This window comes from Panthera uncia, chromosome D1 (assembly GCF_023721935.1).
Source record: "Panthera uncia isolate 11264 chromosome D1, Puncia_PCG_1.0, whole genome shotgun sequence".
Taxonomy (NCBI): Eukaryota; Metazoa; Chordata; class Mammalia; order Carnivora; family Felidae; genus Panthera; species Panthera uncia.
The window spans coordinates 5497478-5521837 of NC_064808.1; the positions used below are offsets into that span (position 1 = coordinate 5497478).

The 24360-nt window shown below is 47.0% G+C and overlaps 2 protein-coding genes across 3 annotated transcripts in view; one reads left to right on the forward strand and one right to left on the reverse strand.

Moving 5' to 3' along the window:
* The window catches only part of BANF1 (BAF nuclear assembly factor 1), a 2188-nt gene extending 1911 nt beyond the window's left edge, over positions 1-277 (reverse strand). Inside the window, exon 1 of the mRNA XM_049642953.1 lies at positions 175-277. The gene's annotated coding sequence lies outside the window, so the exon portion shown is untranslated. The remainder of the gene's footprint in view (positions 1-174) is intronic.
* A 354-nt stretch (positions 278-631) lies between these two features.
* EIF1AD (eukaryotic translation initiation factor 1A domain containing) lies at positions 632-8184 on the forward strand. Of its 2 annotated transcripts, XM_049642924.1 has the most exons (6): positions 632-852; positions 2207-2385; positions 2532-2640; positions 2742-2850; positions 3019-3069; positions 3566-8184. In XM_049642924.1, exons 2-6 carry the CDS (start codon positions 2299-2301, stop codon positions 3708-3710), a joined length of 501 nt encoding a protein of 166 aa, XP_049498881.1. In that variant the 5' UTR covers positions 632-852; positions 2207-2298; the 3' UTR covers positions 3711-8184. The 2 variants fall into 2 exon arrangements, with proteins under 2 accessions (XP_049498881.1, XP_049498887.1); XM_049642930.1 differs by lacking the exon at positions 632-852 and having other exon boundaries at positions 1958-2385.
* Positions 8185-24360: the final 16176 nt, after the last annotated feature.

Sequence of the window (24360 nt, forward strand, 5' to 3'; positions counted from 1 at the left end):
CCGGGTGGCGGGAGGAGCCGTTACGGGAGCGGGAGCTGCCGGTGAGCCCGACCGCCGAACCAGCTCCGAGGGCGCATCCTCTAGGCCGCTCCAGCGCTCGGGCTCCTCTCCACCCCTCCTCCCCGCGCCTCCTCCCGTCTCCAGCTCCGGCCCTGCTCCGCAGCTAGCGCTCACCGGCAGCTCCCGCTCCCGTAACGGCTCCTCCCGCCACCCGGCTGCTCCGAGCGATACCTCAACCCACTAGAACTTTCTTCCACTTCCGCTTCCGGGTCGCCTCAAGAGCCGCCTGTGAAAAAAAATTCCGAATTGGGCGCTTCTAGCCGCCTCGAGCCATAGAGATGAGGCGCTCTCGACCTCAGTGGCGCCTTTAGTAGGCTTGGCTTTCGGGTTGCCTCTCGGGAAGCCCGGCTGCTTTCTGTGGTCTCGCTTCTCGGGCAGTATGTCCGGTCTCAGGAAGCTGGGGCGTCGGAGAAAACTCCGTTTCCCGCTGCACGCATCGGGAACTTAAAAACTTAGCCTCGGCTGACCTGGCGGTGGGAAGAGTTAAAGAGACGGACGAGGCGGGGGAGGGTAGCCAGGAGGCTTCCGCGGTAGCACCGGAAGTACGGTGCTCGGAAGGATCCGACCCAGGAGGGCTCGCGTAGTCCTCGTCGTCACTGGGCTTGGAGGAGTCGGCTAGAAGCCAGAGGCGCGGGGGACCTGAGTATATGTCCACGCCATCGTCGTGACCGCCGGCAGGCCCCTTTTCTGTGCCTTCGTTGGCTTAGCTGCGAAGTGAGTCGTGGGCGAGCTGCTCTCAGCCTCCTGGAGAACGAGGTTCGGGCAGCGCCCGTGGGAGACGAAGGCCAGAGAGTAAGTGTGGGTCTCGCTCTCAGCGTCTTTCCTCCAGGAGAGGGAGGGAGGAGGGCAGGGGACAGCAGCTAGAGGTGTCACTTTGCAGTTTCCTTTGGAAACCTTCAGCCTTGGTGGAACGAGTCCTGTCTTCTCAGTACCCAAGTCAGAAATCAGATGCCGCAGACCAAGCCGGCTTACCCGACCTTTTATGAACTTGTTCCTGGCTCGGACCATCGGTCTCTGACTATAGTGTGTTGAAAAATTGAGCATCTGTGTTGTGTGGCTGTGCTAGGGATGTACGGATGTGTTGAGGAACATAGTTAGGTCCTCTCACACTCCTTCCTCGGGCGGTTGCTGGAATGACTTATTTCTGTAGGACATGTATTTAGTTTGTGTGATTGTGCCAGCACATGTGGTAACAGGAGGGGGTTTTTTTATATTTATTTAAAAATGTTTACTTAAAATGTGTATTTCCGGGGGCGCCTGCGTGGCTCAGTCGGTGGAGGGTACAACTTTGGCTCAGGTCATGATCTTGCGGTCCCTGAGTTCGAGCCCTGCGGCGGGGCTCTGTGCTGACAGCTGGGAGCCTGGAGCCTGCTTCAGATTTTGTGTCTTCTCTCCCTGCCTCTCTCTTGCTCGTGCTCTGTCTCTCTCGGTTTTAAAAGTAAATAAACATACATACATACATACATAATTAATTAATTAATTAATTAAATGTTTATTTAGAGAGAATGAATCCCAAGCAGACTCCTAAATAAATAAATAAATAAATGGAATGTTTATTTAGAGAGAGAGAGAGATTGAATCCCAAGCAGACTCCCGGCTTGATCTCACAGCTACGAGATGAGGACCTTAGACGATGTCAAGAGTTGGACACTTAATCTACTGAGCCACACAAGCACCCCAATCAGTTGTTTTTATGTGCCATATGCTGTGCTAAGTGCTTTGCTTGCCTTCTTTTATTCTACTAACGGTGATCAGAGTTAGCTATTATTTTTCTCTGAAACTAGGGAAGTTGAACAGCTGGGACATAGCCAAGATAGAATTTGAATCCTAGTAATTAGATTTTAAAGGTCATGTTCTTTTTTTTTTTTTTTTTTAACATTTATTTATTTATTTTTGAGACAGAGAGAGACAGAGCATGAACGGGGGAGGGGCAGAGAGAGAGGGAGGCACAGAATCGGAAGCAGGCTCCAGGCTCTGAGCCATCAGCCCAGAGCCCGACGCGGGGCTCGAACTCACGGTCCGTGAGATCGTGACCTGAGCCGAAGTCGGACGCTCAACCGACTGAGCCACCCAGGCGCCCCTTAAAGGTCATGTTCTTAACCAGGACATAGTCACTCGTCAGTAAAAGGTCTTTCTCCGTCTTCAGAACAGTCCTGGGTTCTGAACTTGCCATCGAAGAAACTCAGGAGGAGGAGTTGACAGTCTCCCCATCCCTCACCCCCTGGGACGGGCCCCAGCATGTCTCAGGCCACCAAGAGGAAGCATGTGGTGAAGGAGGTGCTGGGGGAGCATATGGTGCCCTCTGACCAGCAGCAGATCGTGAGGGTGAGTGGCATTGGGCATAAGCGGCTCTGCCTCCCCATCCTTCTACTCCCCTTGGACCCCTAGCATGGCGGTAAGGTGCAGCACAGCTCACTGAGTATTTGAGCTGGCTGATGAGGCTGACTGGTTCTTGGTCTCTCTTGGACCAGGTACTCAGGACCCCAGGGAACAATCTGCATGAGGTGGAGACAGCCCAGGGGCAGCGCTTCCTGGTGAGCATGCCCTCCAAATACCGGAAGAACATCTGGATCAAGAGAGGTGAGAGAGGTAGCCCTATAGGAGACAACTGTTTCCTGGGGGCTTGGTTTCCCCCGCTGCAAGCAGGATTTATTGTGTCTTTTCTCCTGTCTTACCTGCAGGCGACTTTCTCATTGTTGACCCGATTGAAGAGGGAGAAAAAGTGAAGGCTGAGATCTCCTTTGTACTCTGCAAAGACCATGTGCGCTCTCTGCAGAAGGAAGGGCTCTGGTAGGGTGGTCCCCTTGGTCACTGCCTGTCTCATTTTGGGGGATATTGACTTCCTAGCTGTGGAGGTGGGGGAGGGAAGATGGCATCCCAGGCAGGGACAGCTGGAAACAGCTTTTTTGCTGATAGATTTTTCTGTCTTTTCTGACCCTGGTTCTTCTCTTGGTACAGGCCTGAGGCCTTCTCAGAAGTGGCTGAGAAGCACAACAACAGTAGGAACAGGTGAGGAACAAGCCTTAGGACAGAAAATAGGGGCTAAGGCCTTGGAGACTTGAGGGGAAAATAGAGACCTTCTTTCTATCTGTGTAGAGTCCCTGGTGAGAGCTCCAGAATATGTGGTTGTGAGTGTGGCTTTAAAGTCAGATGCCTGGGGTTAAAATCATGGCAATACCACTTGTAAATGAATGGTTTAAGTAGGTTACTTCATCTCTTAGGCTTGGATTTCCCCGCCTGTAAGATGGGAGCTTTGTGAGGATTAAAGGAGTTAATGTTTGTAAAATTAGTTAGTATAGCACTTGGTATGTAGTGTGAGTCCATTGAGTGTTGGTGATTGGACTCATTAAAACCAGTGGTTCTTGCAGACTTTTGATGTGAGGTGGGAAGTAGTCTTTAGACAATTTTTCTTGGCCTTATGCCCTCCTTTTTATGGGGCTCCTTGATTGCCAGTCTAGTTTTTCCAGAAGGCATTGGGTTAACCCTGTCCCTTTTCCCCATGCAGACAGACTCCGCCAGAACTCCCAGTGGAGCCACAGTCATCAGGAGAAGAGTCCAGCTCTGAAGATGATTCTGACCTCTTTGTTAACACCAATCGCAGACAGTATCATGAGAGCGAGGAGGAGAGCGAAGAGGAAGAGACAGCCTGAGTCCCTCGACCCGCTTCTCTTGCCCAGAGACTAGGATTGGCTCCTCTGAGCTCAGACATTCCTGGGGTGCTCTGCAGATCTTCCCCCTCTAGATGGGGGACAAGGCAGGGCCCCTCTCTGAACTGACCTTCTGCTCAAGGAGAATTAAACCCCTGGTGGGTGACGACTTGTGCTGGTGTCTGAGTGGCTCTCTGGAGGGAGGAGGGATTCGTGAAGTTACAGACTGCTCCTTGGTGCAGGTCCTAAACGGGCAGGAAATGGAAATGGCTGGAACCTTTCCTAGATTCTCACTGGGCACTCAGTAAGTGCCAGGCCCTGTGCTGTGCCTTCATGCATGTATTTACTAACTGGGAGCAATCCTTCTCTGTTGCCTGCTGGCAAGTAATACTGAGTCAGGCATTCAGGAGCACGGCGGAAGGATCTAGTGCCTCCGCCTCTAAGAGACACTCAGGACAAATTTCATAGTGCCTCGTAAGCTGTTTTCCTGGCGTGCCAGTCACCACGACTGCAGTAATGCCCACCTCCGTGCCGTGGTGTACATCCTCTGCCTGGTGGCGGCCTTGTGGCTACACAGACCATTACTCCTCAGCCCTCTTGCAAACCATCCCACTTGTCCTTTGAAGCTCATACTTCTGGCCATACACTCCCTCTTCATTATTGGCCTTGACCTAATCACTGTTCAGACGTTGAAGAGTTTACCCCCTGGCTTAGAGTCTTCTATTCCTGCTTCTGTCGTCATTTTCTACCTCCTGGGAGTGGGTCTCTTCAACACTGTGTGTGGCCCCCTACTTCTTTGTCTTCCACTTCAGGCCTGCTGCCTGTGTCTTCGGTCCCTCCCTGGATCCCTGCCATTGGTAGGAATTGCCCTTCTTGAATTCATACATCTGTGCAGTCACCACGTCCTGGCTTTCTTGCTTGCTCGCTCAACTACCTCCTCTTTATCTTTATCTGCAGGCCTCCTCCCACCCCCCCACCCCGCTCCTTTCCCTTCTTACTGTTACTCTCCTATCTCCACTTTCCTATACCCTCCCGCTCCCTTGTTTCCCTCCACTGTGTTCATCTAGTAAAACCTAACCCCGGCCAACCCGTTTACCTCTCTGCTTATGCTCAAGTAACTGCTAGAGAAAACAGCCAACCTAGCTCACTAGTTTTACCTTAAATTCATAATTAACAAAACCTCAAGTGGACACTCAGCACTGCCTAGCAGATCTTCTCTGGGATCTTGTATTTCAAAACTTTTACGTTGTCTGCCAATTCCTCCTTCTCCTCTTAGGTGTTGACCACATACTTCATTAAATCATAGCCTTTGGAGGGAACTCTCACCTCTCCGTTACCAAGCGTACAAATGTGCTCATGGATTGTCTTGTCTCTAATGTCCCCATGTAATCCAGTGGGACTAAAACCTTTTCTGTTGTGCTTTGGAGCTTGTCTGTCCTCCTGCTTAAGGACTGTACGGAAGTTTTGGTTTTTGTCATCCTTTCTACTGGATGTGTTAGCATCGAACACGCTGTAGACTCTCCCATCCAAAACAGCCTGAAACACCGGTCGCTGTTCCCACATCCTCTCCAGCTACTGCTTCATTTATCTGCTTCTTGTTCACTTTCCTTTATAGTATCTTAGTATAGCTTTAAACGTATACATGTGTATGTGTTTGTATGTCTGTGTGTACAAAAAATAAACTTCAGGTGAGTTAAGGATATGTATGTGTGTGTATATTGAACTTGGCTGAAATTTATTTTTTATGGGAAGTGACTTTTGCTAAAGGGATAGTCATCTGTATACCATCTACTGAAGGGGTCGTTCTTCACAGATTTAAGGTATCTTAAAATAAACGAAATTCCTGCGTATTTATGGGTCTCCTTTCGGAATTTCTAATCTGTTGATGTATGTGCACCTACCACGTTTTATGGCAGGATTAATAATCTCATAGCTCCCTCATCTCTGCCTTACTATTCCTTGAAAATTTCATATTTTCTCTTACATAAGAACTCTAAAAGGAACTTGTTAATTTCCACTTAAAAATCCTGTTGAGATTTTCATTGGCAGGGTTTTAAATCTAGCTTGAGGGGTGCCTGGGTGGCTCAGTCAGTTAAGTGTCTGACTTCAGGTCATGATCTCACGGTTCATGAGTTCGAGCCCCACATTGGGCTGTGTGCTGATAGCTCAGAGCCTAGAGCCTGCTTCAGATTCTGGGTCTCCTGCTCTCTGTGCTCCTCCTCTGCTCATTCTCTCTCTCTCTCAAACATTAGTAAGTGAATAAATCTCCTAGCTCAATTTGGAGAAAAGCGCTATCTTAACTCGTGAACCATGAGGTCATGACACTTAACGGGCTGTGCCACCCAGACGCCCCTGAATTCTTCAGTTCTCGTGGTTTTTCAGTTAATTCTCTTGGCTTTCTGGGTAGTCCAGTCATGTCCCACTGGTGGTAGTTTTATCCTTGACACTCTTTTTTCTTTAGGGATTACAGGGATCAGGACCTCCAGTGTAACGTTGGGTGGCATCCTTGTTTTTCTCCCAATGGGAATGGTTCTCATGTGTCATCACACAGTTCTTGCTCTAAGTTTCTGCTAGATAAACTCCATTAGGCTGAAAATGTTTCCTTCTGTTCCCAGCTTGCTGAAGGTTTTTACCCTGTATTTAACAATGATGGATTTTGCTATCTCCTGAGTTAACCAAAAGTCTTCATTTTATTACTGTGCTGCTGTCCATGAACAGACTTCCTCAAGCTGTCCTTGGGTTTGCTTGTAAGCCCTGTTTAGTTTTAGAGGATTTGTTCATTTCTTTAGGATTTTTATATTTACTTCTGGGCCAATTTCACTTTTTGTTTTAATGATGTCGCTGTTCCATTTTGATAACAGCATTATGCTAGCCTTGTAGAATGGATTTGGAGATGTTTAATCTTTATCTTTTTCTTTGTTCTGCAATAATTTGTAGAACAGGAGTAATTTGTTGCCTCAAAGTTTGGTAGGCTTTATTTATAAAAATATCTCTGTCTGGTTCCTTTTTAAGGGGTAGATCTTTGCTTTTTAGTCCTGTGCCATTTTATTCAGGTTTTCTATCCTTGAGTCCATTTTGGCAGTTTATATTTTTTGAGTCGTATTTCATGTGTATTTAAGCTGTTTGGGGCATCATTTTGGACCTTCTTACTTACAAGCGACAAAATCTAACTCCAGCTAGCAGAAGCAAACCAGGGCTCGTTGACAGAGGTCTAAGAATACAGCTCTAGGCAGAGCTGATCCAGGTCCGGCATGATTTCGTTAGGACTCTCATTTGTTCCTTGGATTACCTCTGCTTCTGTAGGTGGACGAATCTCTTTCTCCCTACCATTGTTTTCTGCAGGAAGCTCCGGTTTACACTCAGTCCTTACAGGCAAAGAGTTCCTCCCTTAGCATCTGTGTATTTCACAGAAGATCAGTGGGTATTCTTGGGTCGCTGGCCCTCTCCTGAGCAAGCGCTGTGGCCAGGGCTGAATAGGGAGGATGGGGGTTTGGTGGGAGGCGAGATGAGCCAAACCTGATTCGCATGTACCACGTGCTCCATAGACTAGAGAGGTTCTTTTACCAGAATAAGGAGACGGGGTGAGAGCAGTTAAAACCAACAAACATTTGTCCTGTATTCTGTGCATTTTATTTTCTTTGACTAGCTTTGCAAGATGTCTGCCTACTTTATTGGCCCTTTCCTTCTGTTTCTTTGGGTTTATTTGCTCAAAGCTACCTTATTGAGTTGTGTGCTTCATTTCAGTCGTGTTTTCTAGCATACTCGTGGCTACCAGTGTTCCTCTGAGTACTCCTTTGACTGTTACCCGCTTGGTCATATGTATCTGCGATTTTTTTGGCATTGTATCTGTAAGCCTGGCCTTAGATATTTCTCTAGCTTTCAGTGATTGTGTGATGTACCTAATAGCCCCTGTTTTCCCCCTAAAGCCTTTTCATCACCATTTCTCCATCTCTTCTCAGTCTTTTAGCTCCTGTGGGCCGTAGCTAAGCTTCCCGATGCAGGTACAGTCCTGTGTTCTGCATAGTACTCCCCTTTGCCATTCTCTGAAGTTGAATGCCCCCTCCATTTCCCAGCTTAGCGGCAGAATCCAACCATGAGTGAATAGATCTCCCAGAATGAGCTGAGTATTCTAAGAGCTCCCCCTCCGCCCCCCACGATGCCATGGTCAGTCCATGCGATTGGATGCCCAATAGTAGTAATTTGTTAGGTTTGAGACTTGTGGCCCTTCGGGCTCGGCACCTGTATCACTTTAGCATCAGCCTTACGGCAGGTCATTTCCACCAGAACTTCCCCACCCACCTCCTCCCTCACCATGCGGCCACCGGCATACGGGTGCCAAGGAGCACACCTGGTAATCTGAGCGAGCCACGTGTTTTTTCTCCTTTAGCCTGTGACTGCGGTAAGCTACCTTGACAGTTTTCTCACCTTAAAACATCCTTGCATTCCTGGAATAAAACAGTCATGATATATCTTCCAATATATTGCTGGACTTGTTTTTCTGATATTTGGGGGCATTTTGGCATCCAGGCTCAGAAATGAGATGGTTTAAGTTTTTTCTCTCCTGCGCTGCCCCTGTTTTTATATCGAGATTATTCCAACTTCATAAAATGAGTTAGAGAGGGTTCTATTGTCATTACAAGTGTTTGTACAACATTGGAATTTTGGATTTCTAAAATTTTTGGTAAAGCTTGCTGTAAAACCACTGTGCCTGGCATGTTTAGGGTGGGTGGGAAGGTTTTTTTTGGTTTGTCTTGTTACAAGAGCAAGAGATTACGAGCTGGGGAGAGGAGCAGAGGGAGAGAGAGAGAATCCCAAGCAGGCTCCAGGCTCAGTGTGGAGCCCCATGTGGAGCTCGATCCCATGACCCTGGGATCATGACCTGAGCTGAAATCAAGAGTCAGCTGCTCTACCGACTGAGCCACCCAGGCACCCCAGGTGGGGAGATTTTTAACTCTAGATTTTTGGTGATAATAGATCGTTTAGGTTTCTCTGTTCTGGATTCTGTGATACTTTTAAGGAAAAATGTTTTCCTATTTTGTTATCTTTGTGCTTTCAAATTTATCACAGAGTTCTTTGTAGAACTGCCTTATGTTTGTAATCTTGGCTATCCACATTGTGTCTCCTTTTTTATATCTAATATTGTTGTGCTTTCTCCTTTTTTGTCAGTCTTGGTAGACATTTCATTATTCTTCAGCGCATCAGTTCTTTGTTGTCATTCTTCTTCGCTATTAGTTTGTTTCTATTTCACGAATCAGAAATATGAATTTCCCTTTTTCTCACACTCGCCTGAGTTTATCCTGTGGCTCTTATTCTAACCCTTGTGCGTGGGCACTTCGGCTCGACCTCCTGCCCGTGCCCAAGCCTGAAGAAAAGGTGAAAGAACTGTATGCCCTTCGTGGGGCCACCGCTTTGTAAGATTTGCCACGTTCTACTCCTTTCTACACACAACATGCATAGGTTTTATATCAAGTTGTTATGTCTGTTCAACCTCTTTTAGAACAGATACCTTAATGGGCTTTTTTTTTTTTTTTACAAGTTCAAGCCAGTTATCTTATTACAATGTACCATGTTTGGATATCTGTGATTCTTTATGCATACTTAGATTTGGGTTAAACAATTTTAGCAAAAATAGCTTAGGACTGATGTGTTCCTATTGCTTATCTAAGGCGCATGGTGGTGATGGAGAAGGTCCCAATCACTGGTGGTGCTAATTTTGATCACCTGGTTAAAGAGATGGCTTCTAGATCATTTCTCTACAAAGGTACTCTTTTCCCTTTGTGGGACAGTCTTACCCTTTCAGGCCAAAATGTCCTTTGATGCAGGTCTGTATGCATTTGTATTTAGTTATTGTTATTAAAAAAATTTTGTTTAATGTTTATTCATTTTTGAGAGAGAGCACAAGCGGGGGAGGGGCAGAGAGAGAGGGAGACACAGAATCCAAAGCAGGTTTCCAGGCTCCACGGTGTCAGCGCAGAACCCAACATGAGGCTCGGACCCACGAACTGTGAGATCATGACCTAAGCTGAGGTCAGAGACTTAATCAACTGAACCACCCAGATGCCTAATTTAGTAATAAATTAAATTATTTAATTAGTAAGTTAAAATGTACATACAATTTCCCATCATAACCATTTTTAAAGCATTTTTTTGAATGTTTATTTTGAAGAACGTGAGTGGTGGGAGGAGGGGCAGAGAGAATCCCAAGCAAGCTCTGTGCTGTCAGCTGTCAGAGCCCGGTGTTGGGCTTGATCCCACAAACCATGAGATCGTGACCTGAGCTGAAATCAAGAGCTGGAGGCTTAACCGACTGAGCCACCCAGGCGCCCCATCCCATTGTAACCATTTCTTAGCATACAGCTCAATAGTGGTAAATACATTCACAATTTTGTGCAAACACTCTCCTTTTCTGACTGGCTTGGCAGAATGTCTTCAAGGTTCAGCCATGTTGTTAGCGCGCGTTAGAATTTCCTTTTTACGGCTGAACCTGTCCCATTGTTTGTGTATACCACAGTTTGCTTATCCATTCACCCATCGGTGGACTCTTGGATTCCTTCCACCGTTTAGCTATTGTGAATAATGCTGCTATGAACGTGGGTGTACAGGTGTACAAGTATCTCTTTGAGACCTTGGTTTTAACTCTTCTGAAGATATACCCAGAAGTGGAATTGCTGGATGATAGGGTAATTCTATTTTTAATTAAAAAAAAAAATTTTTTTAATGTTTATTTTTGAGAGAGAGAGAGAGGGAGACAGAATCCCAAGCAGGCTCCGTGCCGTCAGCACGGAGCCTGATGTGGGGCTTGAACCCACGAACCATGAGATCATGACCTGAACCGAAACCAAGAGTTGGATGCTTAACCAACTGAGCCACCCAGGCGCCCCTCTATTTTTAATTTTTTAAGGAACCATCAGCATACTGTTTTTCATAGTGGTAGCATTATTTTACATGCCCACCAACAGTGCATAAGTTTTCCAATTTCTTCATATCTTTGCCAACACATTATGGTGTTGTTTTTTTTTTTAATAGTAGCTATCCTGGTAGGTGTGAAGTGTCTAGTGTTTTATTATAGTTTAGTTTTGAGTGTTTTCTAATTTCCATATGATTCCATTTTTGGTCCATAAATTATTATATTTAAATATTTGATTAAAAAAAATTTTTAACATTTATTCATTTTTGAGAGTGAGAGAGACAAAGCATGAGCAGGGGAGGGGCAGAGAGAGAGGGAGACACAGAATCCAAAGCAGGCTGCAGGCTCCGAGCTGTCAGCACAGAGCCCGACGCAGGGCTCGAACTCACAGATCACGAGACCATGACCTGAGCTGAAGTTGGACGCTCAACCGACTAAGCCACCCAGGCGCCCCTAGTTGATTATTTTTAATAATGTAAGCACCTTCAAACTCACCACCACAAAACAAAGACTCCAACTGACTCTACAACAACCCAAGCTATCATTTGCCTCCACCCTCCCATCCTAAACCCTGTCCGTCCCATCTTCCGTTCCTCCACCCAAGGCAACCAACTTGGACTCTGTATGCCCTTGTCTTCTTCCCATGTCATTTTCTTCTATCTACGTGCGTTTTCTAAAAGGTTTTTTTAGGGGTACCTGGGTGGTTCAGTCGGGAAGCATCTGGCTCTTGATTTTGGCTCAGCTCATGATCTCAGTTTGTGAGTTCGAGCCCCACATCAGGCTCCGTGACAGTGCGGAGACTGCTTGGGATTCTCTTTCTCCCTCTCTGCCCCTCCCCTGCTCAGTCTCTCTTTCTCTAAATAAACTTTTTAAAAAGGCGGTTTTTAACCTTATGAAAAGGATGACATGCCAAATGTCATATTTAGGGGCTGATGTTTCATTTAATATATTACTTTGATTCTCCTGGTTGCTGTAGTTCATTTGTTTTGACTGCCAATAACATTTCCTTGCGGGACTCTCTCACAATTTATCCATTCACTCTTCTGCTGGTGGCCCTTGGGGTTCTTCCTCCCCGCCTCCCCCTCCCCCAGTTGTAAATATTCTGGTAGGTAATCTGTGCCGGTGTGAAAGTTCCTCTTAGGACATTTCTCGGGCACGGAATTTGTCACAATTTTAGGCGATGCCACCAAATGTTTTCCGAAGTGGCTCCATCGATGGACATTCATCAGCTGTGGATCCCTGAGGGGACTGAAGGATTTCTTCCTGTAGTCTGTCACCTTTTGCTTAATCGATTTTGAGTTTATGGTATTAAGTACAACACATTCAAAACTGCTGTCTCCTTTTGTGAATTGAACCCTTTCTTACGGAGTGATGCTTTCCATCCCTCCAGATGCTTTTCATCCTTGTTTATGTGATGTTAGCATAGCTCCCCCCAGTTTCTTTTTTTTTTCAATATGCAATGTATTGTCAAATTCGTTTCCAAATCCCAGTTTCTTCTGCTTAGTATTTTTCTTTCTGCCTGGTAAATGCTTTTCCATACTCTTACTTTCAGATGCTCCACCCATCTCTACATCGTAAAAGTTGAATCACGCATCACTATTTTTCCTTTAAACGATACACTCAGCTCATGTAACCTCTTTTAATAATTGGTATAGGGGACCCATCTGTCCTATTTGGCAGTTTGGATGGATATAAATTTCTAGATCCTAAATCTTTTCCTTCAATACTTTGAAAATATTTCTTGATCATCTTCTTGTTTTCAGCGTTGCGACGGAAAAACCTGACGTTGGTCTCGTTCTCATTGCTTTGCATGTGGTATGCTCTTTCCTATCCGTGTTATCTGCGCTATTCGTAAAGTTCTAGATGGTGTGTGTAGATGTGAGTTATTCCTTTTTCTTCTCCTGGCACTCTTTGGGCATTTTGTGATCCCAGGTGCTTTATGTTTATATGATTCCAGGAAGTTTGTCTCCATTATTTCTTCAAACATCTTCTCCCTCCATGTTTAGATTTCTCTCCAGAATCCCTGTTTTTCAGATTTTAACATCTTTATTTCTACCTTCCATATCTTAGCTTTTCTTGTGCAGCTGTTTTCTTTAGTCCTTCCTCTTAGATCTTCTCAGTCTGGTATTCTGATTTCCCTGTTTCATGCCTAAGAGGTATCCCTTCTGTTAGACATCCCGTCTATTATGTTCCTTTTTTTTTTTAATGTTTATTTATTTTTGAGAGGGGGGAGGGGCAGAGAGAGAGGGAGACACAGAATCCGAAGCAGGATCCAGGCTCTGAGCTGCCAGCACAGAGCCCGACACGGGGCTCAAACTCATGGACTATGAGATCCTGACCTGAGCTGAAGTTGGACGCCTAACCGACGGAGCCACCCAGGTGCCCTCCGTCTGTTGTGTTCTTTACTTCAACTCAGGTTGACTTTTCCAGCAGGTTGAAACTGCAGCTGACCATACTAGAAATTTCCTTCCTAGAGAACTCTGGGAGCCAGCATCTAACCCTTCAGCAATAGCCCGAGGGCGAGGCAGCGAGGGCACTTCCCCATCAACTCACACCCGTCATGGGTGGAAGAGGGCTGCTCCTGGGGGGTTGGCTTCCAGCCTGCCCCTGTGTGGGTACACAGACTTCGGTGGCCAGGGAAAGTCCTCAGGCAGAGAGTTGCGTGTGATGGCCATGGAAACCTGGCCAGCACGCACGCATCTGTCATGTGCTGAGGGGATGCGTGTGGGGTTCTACAGAAGGCACATCTCAACGGCAGGGAGAAGATCCTGAGAACTGGTGGAATGGAATTTCCGAAGCTGAGACCGTCATTCTGTGGGGTGTGCAGGAGACGGGGCTCAGTGGCGGCGCCGGGTTCGCAGCTTCTTGATCTTCCAAAACTTCCCGTTCCAGAGGCCCTTCAGGCACGGTCTCTCGCCTGCTGGCCTGGTGCACGGGCTTCAGTAAGGTTCTTAAATGTGGAGTCTGCTGCCTTCAAAATACAAAGAAGCTAAACTGGCATAGGGCTTCTTTCTTTGTAGTCGGAGGCATAAGGCCGGCAATTTATCCTCAGTAGGTGCCCAGACGTCCCTGAAGGAAGTTACCTGGGTTGCAGGACCCCGGATTTTGCCCTCACCCAAAGCCCAACCATCTCTGCTTATCTGTATCTGAGCGGCGTGTGAGGCAACATGGACAGTTGGCTCAGTAGGAACCAGGGTCCGTGTCATCGATGTAGTGGAAAGTCAGGACAACAGCAGCTCATATCGTGCTCCGGCCTGATCCACTGATGACACCTGCAAGAGACTCCACAGCCCCTACGGAAGGCGTAAAGGCACTTGGCACACCTTGCCTGGTGACGCAGAGGAATAAAAGCACTGGCCGAGGCTGTCCGCTGCGCGTCAGCAGTGACAGCAACTTTTCAGCTGCTGTTGCGATAGAGTCCGATGATGCTAACTACTAAAGTGTGTGTGTTCAGTAACCCTCACTGGTTCGCAGTGAGGTGCCAAGGGCCAGAAACCTTCGTTCCCAACCAGTCCCGGTTGTTAGCCATGGAGGTGGTCGTGGGTACCACAATGCCTCAGTGATTTTTGAGACCAGCACTCTCTTTTCCTCCCTGTGGTATGCACTCTGGTTCCAACTGTGTGCCCCGGGCCCAGGGCCCACATGAGGTTGCTGGCTCCGTATTCCGCCCACATTTCTAGAAGCTACCAGCAGAGGTCACGATGAGCACGTCCAAGCGGCAAGTCAGCACCCACCCCTGTTCGGCAGCAGCTGCACCATCTGTCCTGATTGTGGGATCCAAGGACCAGCCACAGCAGGCCAAGTCCAACCGGGGGCTCCAAGCGTCTCAACAGCAACTGCGACACAAGTCCCATGCCCCACGGGGAACTCACAAGGCGCTATCGGTCCCCTCCCCCCCAGCGTATATAAAACAGAAGACGTGCTTGGAGAGGGGTGGGGAGCTGCCTTCGTCTTTCAGTTTGAAAGTATCCAAATCAGGGTGCCGGGGACTCAGCAGTATCTGTCCCCCCAGATTTTTCAGAAAATGGCATGGAATCCAGGAAACCATGAGAGGCCGAGGAGGGGGTGAGACCTCAGAACCCTACAGGGGTATTCTCCCCAGAGGCCTCCTCACCCCCCTATTTTGAGTGTTTCCCTTCTAGAAATTGCTGGAACTTTCAGACTCTTACTTTCCTTGCTCCCTTCATTTGCCTTGTCTCTGAACCCTCCAAGTGCTTTCCTCCTTCATATGGGTCCCCTGTCACCTTATGTCTTCCATAATCTAGCATTTTGATAGTCAAGTTGTGCCTTATTAAACCGTCCATGGCCACACATAGCTTTGCGAGAGGGGGCCTTTGCAGGGAGAACCTCCCCTTTCTTCGTTCTCTGTCCAGACACTTTTTGGGCCCCCTACCTCCCCGCCAGCTGTCCCCTCCCCACTCCCCAAGGCAGAGCATATCTTGGCACAGAGAACTATTTTACTTCTCTCAGTGTCTCCCAGAGCCAGTGCACAGAGGAGGGAAAGGCCAGGGGTCTGAGGAAGGGCAGGTCACGTCGTGTGTCTGTGCCGAGCAGGGGCATGGTAAGTCTGGAAGGTACAGGGCTTGGAATGCCAGGCTAAGGGGCTTTGACCAGAACTGCTTGAGGTGGCAAGATCTGGTACATCGAGTCTGGGAAGGGGAGACGGATGGCTAGAACCCAGCCCAGCCCGTGTGCAGACCCTGAGTGAAGGGACTCTGACTTCCCAAGGTGTTGGGGCTTCAGAGAAATGGCCGAGGAGGAGAGACTTTGACTCACCCCAGTCTCATGAGCAAGGACGGCCATCCCTATCTTATACCAAGGTGAGGGCATTCAGACCAACTGAATATAGGAGTTTATCACCAACAGACAGGAGGAACTTCTAGAAGATGAACTTCAGAAAGAATGAAAAGAGATCAGAGAGGGAAGAGATCAGAATGAAAAGAGATCAGAGAGAAGAGATCAGAGAGGGAAGAAGGAATGAAGGGCAAATAAGTGACTGAGGATGATGTCCAATTTGGGGGTGGTTCTTAAAAAGTCAAAATTAAGTACTGGAGAGCAAAAACCCAAAAGAACAGAGAGCGATAATAATAAAGTGTTCTAGGGGCGCCTGGGTGGCGCAGTCGGTTAAGCGTCCGACTTCAGCCAGGTCACGATCTCGCGGTCTGTGAGTTCGAGCCCCGCGTCAGGCATCTGGGCTGATGGCTCGGAGCCTGGAGCCTGTTTCCGATTCTGTGTCTCCCTCTCTCTGCCCCTCCCCCGTTCATGCTCTGTCTCTCTCTGTCCCAAAAATAAAAAAACGTTGAAAAAAAAATTAAAAAAAAAAAAAGTGTTCTAAAGGCTTTGTATAGGTTGAAGGGAGATAGATCCATTGACTAAGTTTAGACTTTTGTCAATACACTTGGTGAAATGTAAGAGTACTCTCCAAAAGAATAGAAATTGTAGGGCGCCTGGGTGGCTTCGTCGGTTAAGCGTCCAACTCTTGATTTCGGCTCAGGTCATGATCTCACAGTCGTGGGATCAAGCACGGATCTTGTTCAAGATTCTCTCCCTCTCTCTCTCTGCCTCTCCCTTGCGCTCACTCACCCTGAAAGAAAGAAAGAAAGAAAGAAAGAAAGAAAGAAAGAAGAAATGAGTGTATACCTTCTGAGTCAATAGAAAGAAAACGTACTGGGGCGCCTGGTTAAGTGTCGACTTTGGCTCAGGTCATGATCTCATGGTTTGTGAGCTCAAGCCCGGCTCCAGACTCTGCACCTTCTCTCTCTCTCTCCCTGCACCTCGTGGGATTCTCTCTCTTTCACTCACACACTCTCAAAAACAAATTAATTAACTAATTAATTTAAAAAAAAAGAAAAGATATTTAAAACCCAATCATTAGAAAAGAAAGCAAGGAAGCAGAAAAACAATAGAAAGCAGGACAAACCGAACATATAAAGGTTGTGTAGAATAAAAACAACTCTGTTTTTGTTTAAGCAGAAAAAGAATTTTGGACACTGTTTTAGGTGACACGTTTTGATGTTAATTTTCTGTGTCAGCTTGACTGGGCTAAGGGATGCCCAGAGAGGTTTTATTTCTGGGTGTGTCTGTGGGGCTGTTTCTGGAAAAGACTAGCATTTAGATCAGCAGGCAGAGTAAAGAAGGTCCCCTGCCCCAGTGCTGGTGGGCACCATCCAGTCCATTGAGGGCCCGGAGAGAAAACCGGCGAGGGAGGGTGAACCTGCTCTCTGAGCTGGGACCGCCACCTTCTCCTGCCCTTCTGGACTGGGACTCACGCTGTCGGTTCCCCTGGTTCTTGGGCTTCAGACTTGGACTGACTTACCCCACTGGCTTTCCCAGTTCAGTCCACAGACGGCAGACTGTGGGACTTCTCGGCCTCCATAATTATGCGAGCCAATTCCTATAATAAATCTCAGACATATGGGTATATCGTGTTCATTCTGTTTCTCTAATCCACTCATGGAATCTCAGGAAGCTCAGAGACTCAGAGGTTCCATGGCCAGGAGAAACACCACTTCGAAGCGTCCAGTGGCCCCAACTGGGGAAGTGTTGGCCCTGGAGGTGTCTCACGGGGCTGGCTCGGGACCTCAGCATCCATACCCCACCACTCTTTCTTCTGGAAGTCAATAAACATCAGAACTGCTTTCAGCATCATTGCCACTAGTTGACTTAGAGCTTTTATTTGATATTTATTTATTTTTGAGAGAGAGACAGAGAGACAGAGTGTGAGTCGGGGAGGGACAGAGAGAGAGAGGGAGACACAGAATCTGAAGCAGGCTCCGGGCTCTGAGCTGTCAGCACAGAGCCTGACGTGGGGCTTGAACCCACGAACCGTGATATCATGACCTGAGCCGAAGTCAGACGCTTAACCGACTGAGCCACCCAGGCGCACCCCCAAGAGCTTTTTTATTTGAAATAGATGATGTTTTTTTATCAAACAGAATGAATACAATTGCATGGTTTTCTTATTTAATTGTGCATGTAATGAATGATGTCAATAGATTCCCCATGGAGAATCACCCTTACTCTTCTGAAATAAATCTCATGGTGTATTATTCTCTTGATACACTCCCGGATGAGATTTGGTATTTTATTTAGAGAGTTTGCATCTATATGATTTATAAGCAACATTTGTTTTTTGCAGCATATTCCTCAGAGTTGGCTATTCCCATTTTATCAACATCATAAAGTATGCTAGAGTGTTACCATCTTTCCCTGGGGTCTGGAACAGTGTAAATAGCATATGAATCATCTGCTATTTATTTTTTTTTAATTTTTTGATGGCTATCTATTTTTGAGAGAGATGGAGCATGAGCAGGGGAGGCGCAGAGAGAGAAGGACACACAGAATCCGAAGCAGACTCCAGGCTCCAAGCCGTCAGCACAGAGCCTGACGCGGGGCTCGAACCCACGAACCGCGAGATCATGACCTGAGCCAAAGTCAGATGTTTAACCGACTGAGCCACCCAGGCACCCTGGAATCATCTGCTATTTAAAGGTGAGACAGAACCATCTGGGTCTGGTGCCTTTTTTGATAGTTCAAAGAATAACCACAACAAAGATTTACACTGTGTTTAGATTTGGAAAATTAATAGTGGCCCTTTGAAACACTGTAGCAGGAAGACAGAAAGTTACAGGCCTGGGAAATGATAGACCCTTAAGAGAAAAAGGAGAAAAGTGAGCTTTCTTCAAGTGAATGGAAGAACTCATGGACTTTCCTCAGTTCTCAAGCTGGACATTTTTGTTACTTATGCAATTATTGAAAACAGTGCTTGACATATCTTTTTTTTAATGTTTATTTTTTTATTTTTGCAAGAGAGAGCGAGCGAGCGAGCACTATGGGGGTGGGGCAGAGATAGGGGGACAGAGGATCTGAAGCCTGTTCTGCGCTGACAGCACAGAGCCCGACGCAGGGCTCGAACTCACAAACTGTGAGATCATGACCTGAGCTGAAGTTGGACGCTCAACCTACTGAGCCACCCAGTGCCCCCAATGCTTGACATATCTTAATGAACTTAATGAACTTAATGACCATGAACTTTTTATTTCATAAGAGAAAAAGATGAACTTCCCAGAATGTAAGAGCCAACTTAGAAAATAATACGACGAGCAACAGGAATTTTAGCTTAACAAATTTAGCTAGTGAAGCAATTTACAATCTTATAAAGGGAGCCAATATTTCTGACTTTTTGCTCCTTCACAACAAAGGGCCTTATATATATATATATATATATATATATTTTTTTTTTTTTTTTGGCCGATTTGGATGGCTTTTGTTATCTTTAATCATCTTTCCAATCTCTTGTTTGGTCATTAATCTATTCCTGAATTCTAATGGTTTCAAGTTCAATCTTGGTATTTTACATTATCCTAGGAAATGATTAATTTCCTTTGAATTTTCCAGCTGGTTGTTGTACTTTTTCTCAAAAGCATTCCCTGGTGATTATTTTGATTTCTTCTGGATCTGCAATAATGTATCCTTCCTCTTTCTAAGCCTGTATATCCTTAAGTTTTTTATTGAAGAATATTCATACAATAAAGTAAAAAAATAATAAGTATACAGCTCAATATGTTTCCACAAAGTGAGCAAACACTCCTGTATCCAGCACCCAGAAGAATAAAACGTGTCCAGCCCAGCTCCCCTAGTGGCCGCTCCTCGTCAGTCTCTACCCCCAGAAACAATATACTGACTTCTAAGGGCATAAATTAATTTTCCTGTTTTTGTAAAGCGGAAGCAGTGTGTATGATTTTATGTTTTCCTTCTTTACTTCTCTACTATGTCTTGAGAGCCATCCATGTTATTCATTCCATTATATGAATATCCACTGTTATTTATCCATTTTACTGTTGATGGACATTTGGCTTGTTTCCAGTTTGGGATGGTTATAAATAGTGCTGTTCTGAACATTCTTGTTCATGTTTTTGGCTGAACATATGTACATTTTTCTGTTGCTAAGCCAACATTTTTGCTTTTTTTTCTTAATTTTTTTTTTTTTTTTTTTTTGAGAGAGAGAGAGTGCAAGCGGGAGAGGGATGGAGGGGGAGGAGAGAGAGAGAGAGAGAGAGAGAGAGAGAGAGAAAATCCCAAGCAGGCTCCATGCTGCCAGTGCAGGGATCGATCACACAACCCTGGGATTATGACCTGAGCCCAAATCAAGAGTAGGACGCTCAACCGAGTGAACTACCCAGGCTCCCCTTTGTTCTCTCTTTAAAAAAAAAATTTTTTTTAGTGTATTTTTTGAGAGAGAGAAAGAGAGAGAGCGGGGGGGGGGGGGGGGGGCAGAGAAAGGGAGAGAGAGAGTCCCAAGCAGCCTCCGCACTGTCAGCACAGAGCCCAGTGCGAGGCTCAAACCCACAAACTATGAGATCGTGACCTGAGCCAAATCAAGAGTAGGACGCTTAACCAACTGAGCCACCCAGGCGCCCCATGTTCCTTTTAAACAAAGTTTTACAATAGAAGTTTTCAAATATATTCAAAAGTAGATGGAATGGAATAATGAACCCCCTTGTGCCCATCACCCAGCTTCGATAACAATCACCTTGCTACCCCTGCCTCATATATCCCCACTCCCCATATTTTTATTTATTTTTTTTAATTTTGGAGTAACTTAAAGCAAATCCCAGATCTCAATGCATACTCCTGGTGGTTGTATACGTTATAACACACATATCATATATATAATATATACACATGTATATTACATGCTTCTCTAGCAGATAAGGATTTTTCTCTTAGCATAATCATCTGATGGTATCATGCCCAACAAAATTAATAGTTGCCTTGATAGTATCATCTAATACCCAGTCTGCATTCAAATTGGTCTGATAATCTTAAAAATGTTTTTCTCATCCTGTTTGAATGAGGGCAGACAGGGCCTACATTGTGCTTTCCTGTGGATGTCTTTTTTTGTCAAGTTTTTTTTTTTTCTTTGAAAGAGAGTGAGTGGGGGAGGAGCAGAGAGAGAGAGAGAGAGAGAGGGAATCCCAAGGAGGCTCTGTGCTGTCCGCTCAGAGCCCAACACGGGGCTTGAACGCACGAACTGTGAGATTGTGACCTGAGCCAAAACCAAGAGTCAGAGGCTCAACTAAGTCACCCAGGCACCCCATCTGTGTCTTTTTCATCCACCACATTCACCTCTCACCTTTTCTTGTGCCTTTTATTTTTGGTGAAACAGGTTCACTTGCCTGTGGACTGTCCATGCGTGATTTGGCTGTGTCCTAGTGGTGATGTCTTTTTTTTTTTTTTTAATGTTTATTTTTGTAGGAGAGAGAAAGCATGAGCAGGGGAGGAGCAAAGACAAATGGAGGCACAGAATCCAAAGCAGGCTCCAAGCTGTCAGCACAGAGCCCGACGCGGGGCTGGAACTCTCCGTGAAATCACGCCCTGAGCCGAAGTGGAGCACTTAACCTACTGAGCACCCTCCCCACCTGGCGCCCCCTAGTGGTGATGTCTTAATGTGCTGTGCCGTTGCCCGTTTTTCGTGTAGACTGGTAGGTAAATTTAGAAGCTATTGTTTTGGAAAGAACACTTCACAGGTGATGCTTCTGCATCACATCAGGAGGCATGTTCTGCTTTTAAATGTGAACATTGTGATTTTAGATGTGAAAATTGACCCGCGTGTTCAGGAATTGTTGGCAAGACGCATCTGTTATAAAGTCTCCTATCGACCTTCACGTGATGGTTTCAGCAGCTGTTGGTCGAGTTCATCATGATCCTGTTGATCAACCTTCATTAACCAGGCATTGCAAAAGAGTGATTTTGTTCTCATTAGATCATTAGTTCTGTATTCTCAGCTGGAATTTTTCTAAAAGGAAAAGCTTTTCATTATTAGCTATTTGGTCACCCTCAAATATAATAAGTAGAGGAGAAACAAGAAGTGTCTTGTTTTTTCTTTTTTTAACATTAATTTCAGCATTATCTGGCGCCTGTACCAGCCAGAGCCCAGCAAGGAGATAGAAGGAGCCACTTCAACGGTGAGAATGTTGTCTAAAGAACCATTCAGCAAAGTCTTTAAGAACTGAGAAAGCAGGAGGCGCCTGGGTGGCTCAGTCGGTTCCGACTTCGGCTCAGGTCATGATCTCGCGGTCTGTGGGTTCGAGCCCCACGTCCTGCTCTGTGCCGACAGCTCAGAGCCTGGAGCCCGCCTTGGGTTCTGTGCCTCATTCTCTCTCTGCCCCTCCCCCACTTGTGCTCTGTCTCTGCCTCTCAAAAAATAAATGTAAAAAAAATAAAAGCGAGCAACTTCTGAGAGTATTATGAACTCATGATTTTTTAAAATGTATTTGAGTGTGTTTGAACCCAAGTCATTAATATTTTTGATGCTTAAATCGTCCTATCTCTGGCTGGCGGTGGTCCCTTACAGGTGGCTCCTGTGTCAATCTGACAATCCCCGTCCTAGGTTCCTTGCTATCCAGCGTGACAAGATATTTCAGACTCAGCTTGTGTATTTCCTGCCCCAGACCCAGAGTCCACCTTCTCTAAAGATACCTGCTTCCTTTTAGTGGTAAGTGGTTTTTGTTTTTGTTTTTGAGAGAGAGAGAATGAGCAGAGGAGGGGCAGAGAGAGAGGAAGAGAGAATCTCAAGCAGGCTCCACACTGCCAGTGCAGAGCCCGACCCTGGGCTCAATCTCACGAACTATGAGATCATGACCTGAGGCGAAATCAAGAGCCGGATGTTCAACTGACTGAGACACCCCAGAGCCCCGTGATTTCTTAATTGTTTATTCATTTCTTTTTTTCTTTTTTTTAACGTCTATTTATTTTTGAGACAGAGAGAGACAGAGCATGAATGGGGGAGGGTCAGAGAGAGGGAGACACAGAATCTGAAACAGGCTCCGGGCTCTGAGCTGTCAGCACAGGGCCCGATGCGGGGCTCGAACTCACGGACCGTGAGATCGTGACCTGAGCCGAAGTCGGCGCTCAACCGACTGAGCCACCCAGGCGCCCAATTGTTTATTCATTTCTTAATGGCTCTTTTTATCCTTAGTTGATACCCCAGTAGGGGGTGTAAAGTCAAAATGTATTTTTTGTGTCATTCAAAAGAATTTTTTGCTATGTTGCTATGCAATCAACTTGATATAAAATTCGGTTCACTTGTTTATTTAGGCTTTTAGGGATTGCTTTTATATTGACTTACATTTAAAAAATAATGTAAAAAACTTACCTGGTTTCCAAAGTCAAAATGAGAAAACAAGACACATCAGAGAAGTCCAGACTTCTTCCGAGTTTCCACTCAATTTTTTTTTCTTCCATCGTTTTAGAGAAAATAAGATTATTTGCGTGTATTAACATCCCTCCACTTTGCTCAAAAGTTCAGAGGTCTGTCTAGCTTGAGCAGTCTCAATTCTTCAAGCTTTTGCTCTGTTAGACACCAAAACCAGCTTCCAGGGGCTCCCACTGGTAAAACTTGGGACAATTTGAGGTGGGAACTTTTGTCTCCATCTGGGAGCCAAGGAGGCGGGGCTCAGCGGGGGCACAGAGTGCACCCAGGGTCCCCAGGGTCGTGTAGATGATGAGCTGGGTGAGACCTGGCCTAGTGACCAAGGAGGGAAAGGGAATTTGTTCCTCCCGCTGTTGCACCCCCTCCTCTGGGAAACAGCCCCTTCTGGGCACTTGACATTGAGGCCTCAGAGGCTTGACAACCCAGAGCCCTGCTCAGTAGGCTCCTTAAGCCACCTGGCTCCTTCCTGAGGATGCCAAGGGACGATGTGGGACCAGCTGGGAAAGGTGGGGCAGGGAGCATAGCTCCAGGGGGCAGTCATGGGCTTGGCGCTGAGGGGCGCCAAGGATGGCACCTCGGGGGCAGACAGGAAAGCATTCAGCTCACCAGCCTATGCTCCGAGGACCTACTGACAACAGCCCAGACTGGCACCTCTTACCGGTTGCATCGTTGCATCGGGATGCCTGGGCCGGCCCTGCCTGAGCTGTTTCCGGCTCCAACAGTGACAGCCTCCTAAGGGACCGCTGCCTACGGAGTGAGGACTGAGGTCGGCACGGGCCCGGCCAGGGCGGGAGCCGCATGAGGCACGGTGACCGTGCACACCGCCAGCCGGGTCTCACGAGCTTCTGGGAGAAATGTCCTGAGTTCCAAACGCTAGAGCCAGCGTTGGCGCCCCGAGCCCGCGGGCGGCCTTCCCCAGGGACCGGAGGGGCGGCCGAGGTGGAAATTCAACCCGGGCGAGACCTCACACGAGGGAGACCACGAGCTCAAAGAAAGCGTGATGTGACCGCTTGCTGGGTTTGTCCGGCAAAACCGTCCCCAAGAGCAATCAGGGCAACTGCGTGTCGCCCGAGCTTACACTTCCTGCGAGACCGTTTGAAACCATCCTTCTCTTCTACTTCATGTTTGTTGGCCTCAAAAAAAAAATCCGTGAACCACCTGGAATGTGTTTGGGCGTCGGTGGCAGCAGGACACCAGCTCTCCAACGGGAGCCTCGATTCAGGGCTCCGGTGCGTCCCGTCGTGGCACGTCCAAGCCTCCTTCAGAGCTCACCTCCCTGGGGAACCGCACGCGGGACACGTCCCCGAGCAGACGGGGGCGGCACAGGGGCTCGAGGAACGCGGCGTGGAGCCCGGCCCACTGGCCCACACGGTCCCGGGCCCCCGAGGGCAGTGATCATGCGCCATCAGAGGCTGGAGAGACCAGGGTGACCGAGACTCTAAAACCACCTCCACTTCTCACCCGACAGCCATCCCTGGCGAGGGTAAGGTGTGACCTTTGACAATCAGCCACGACCTGAACCACCACGCCGG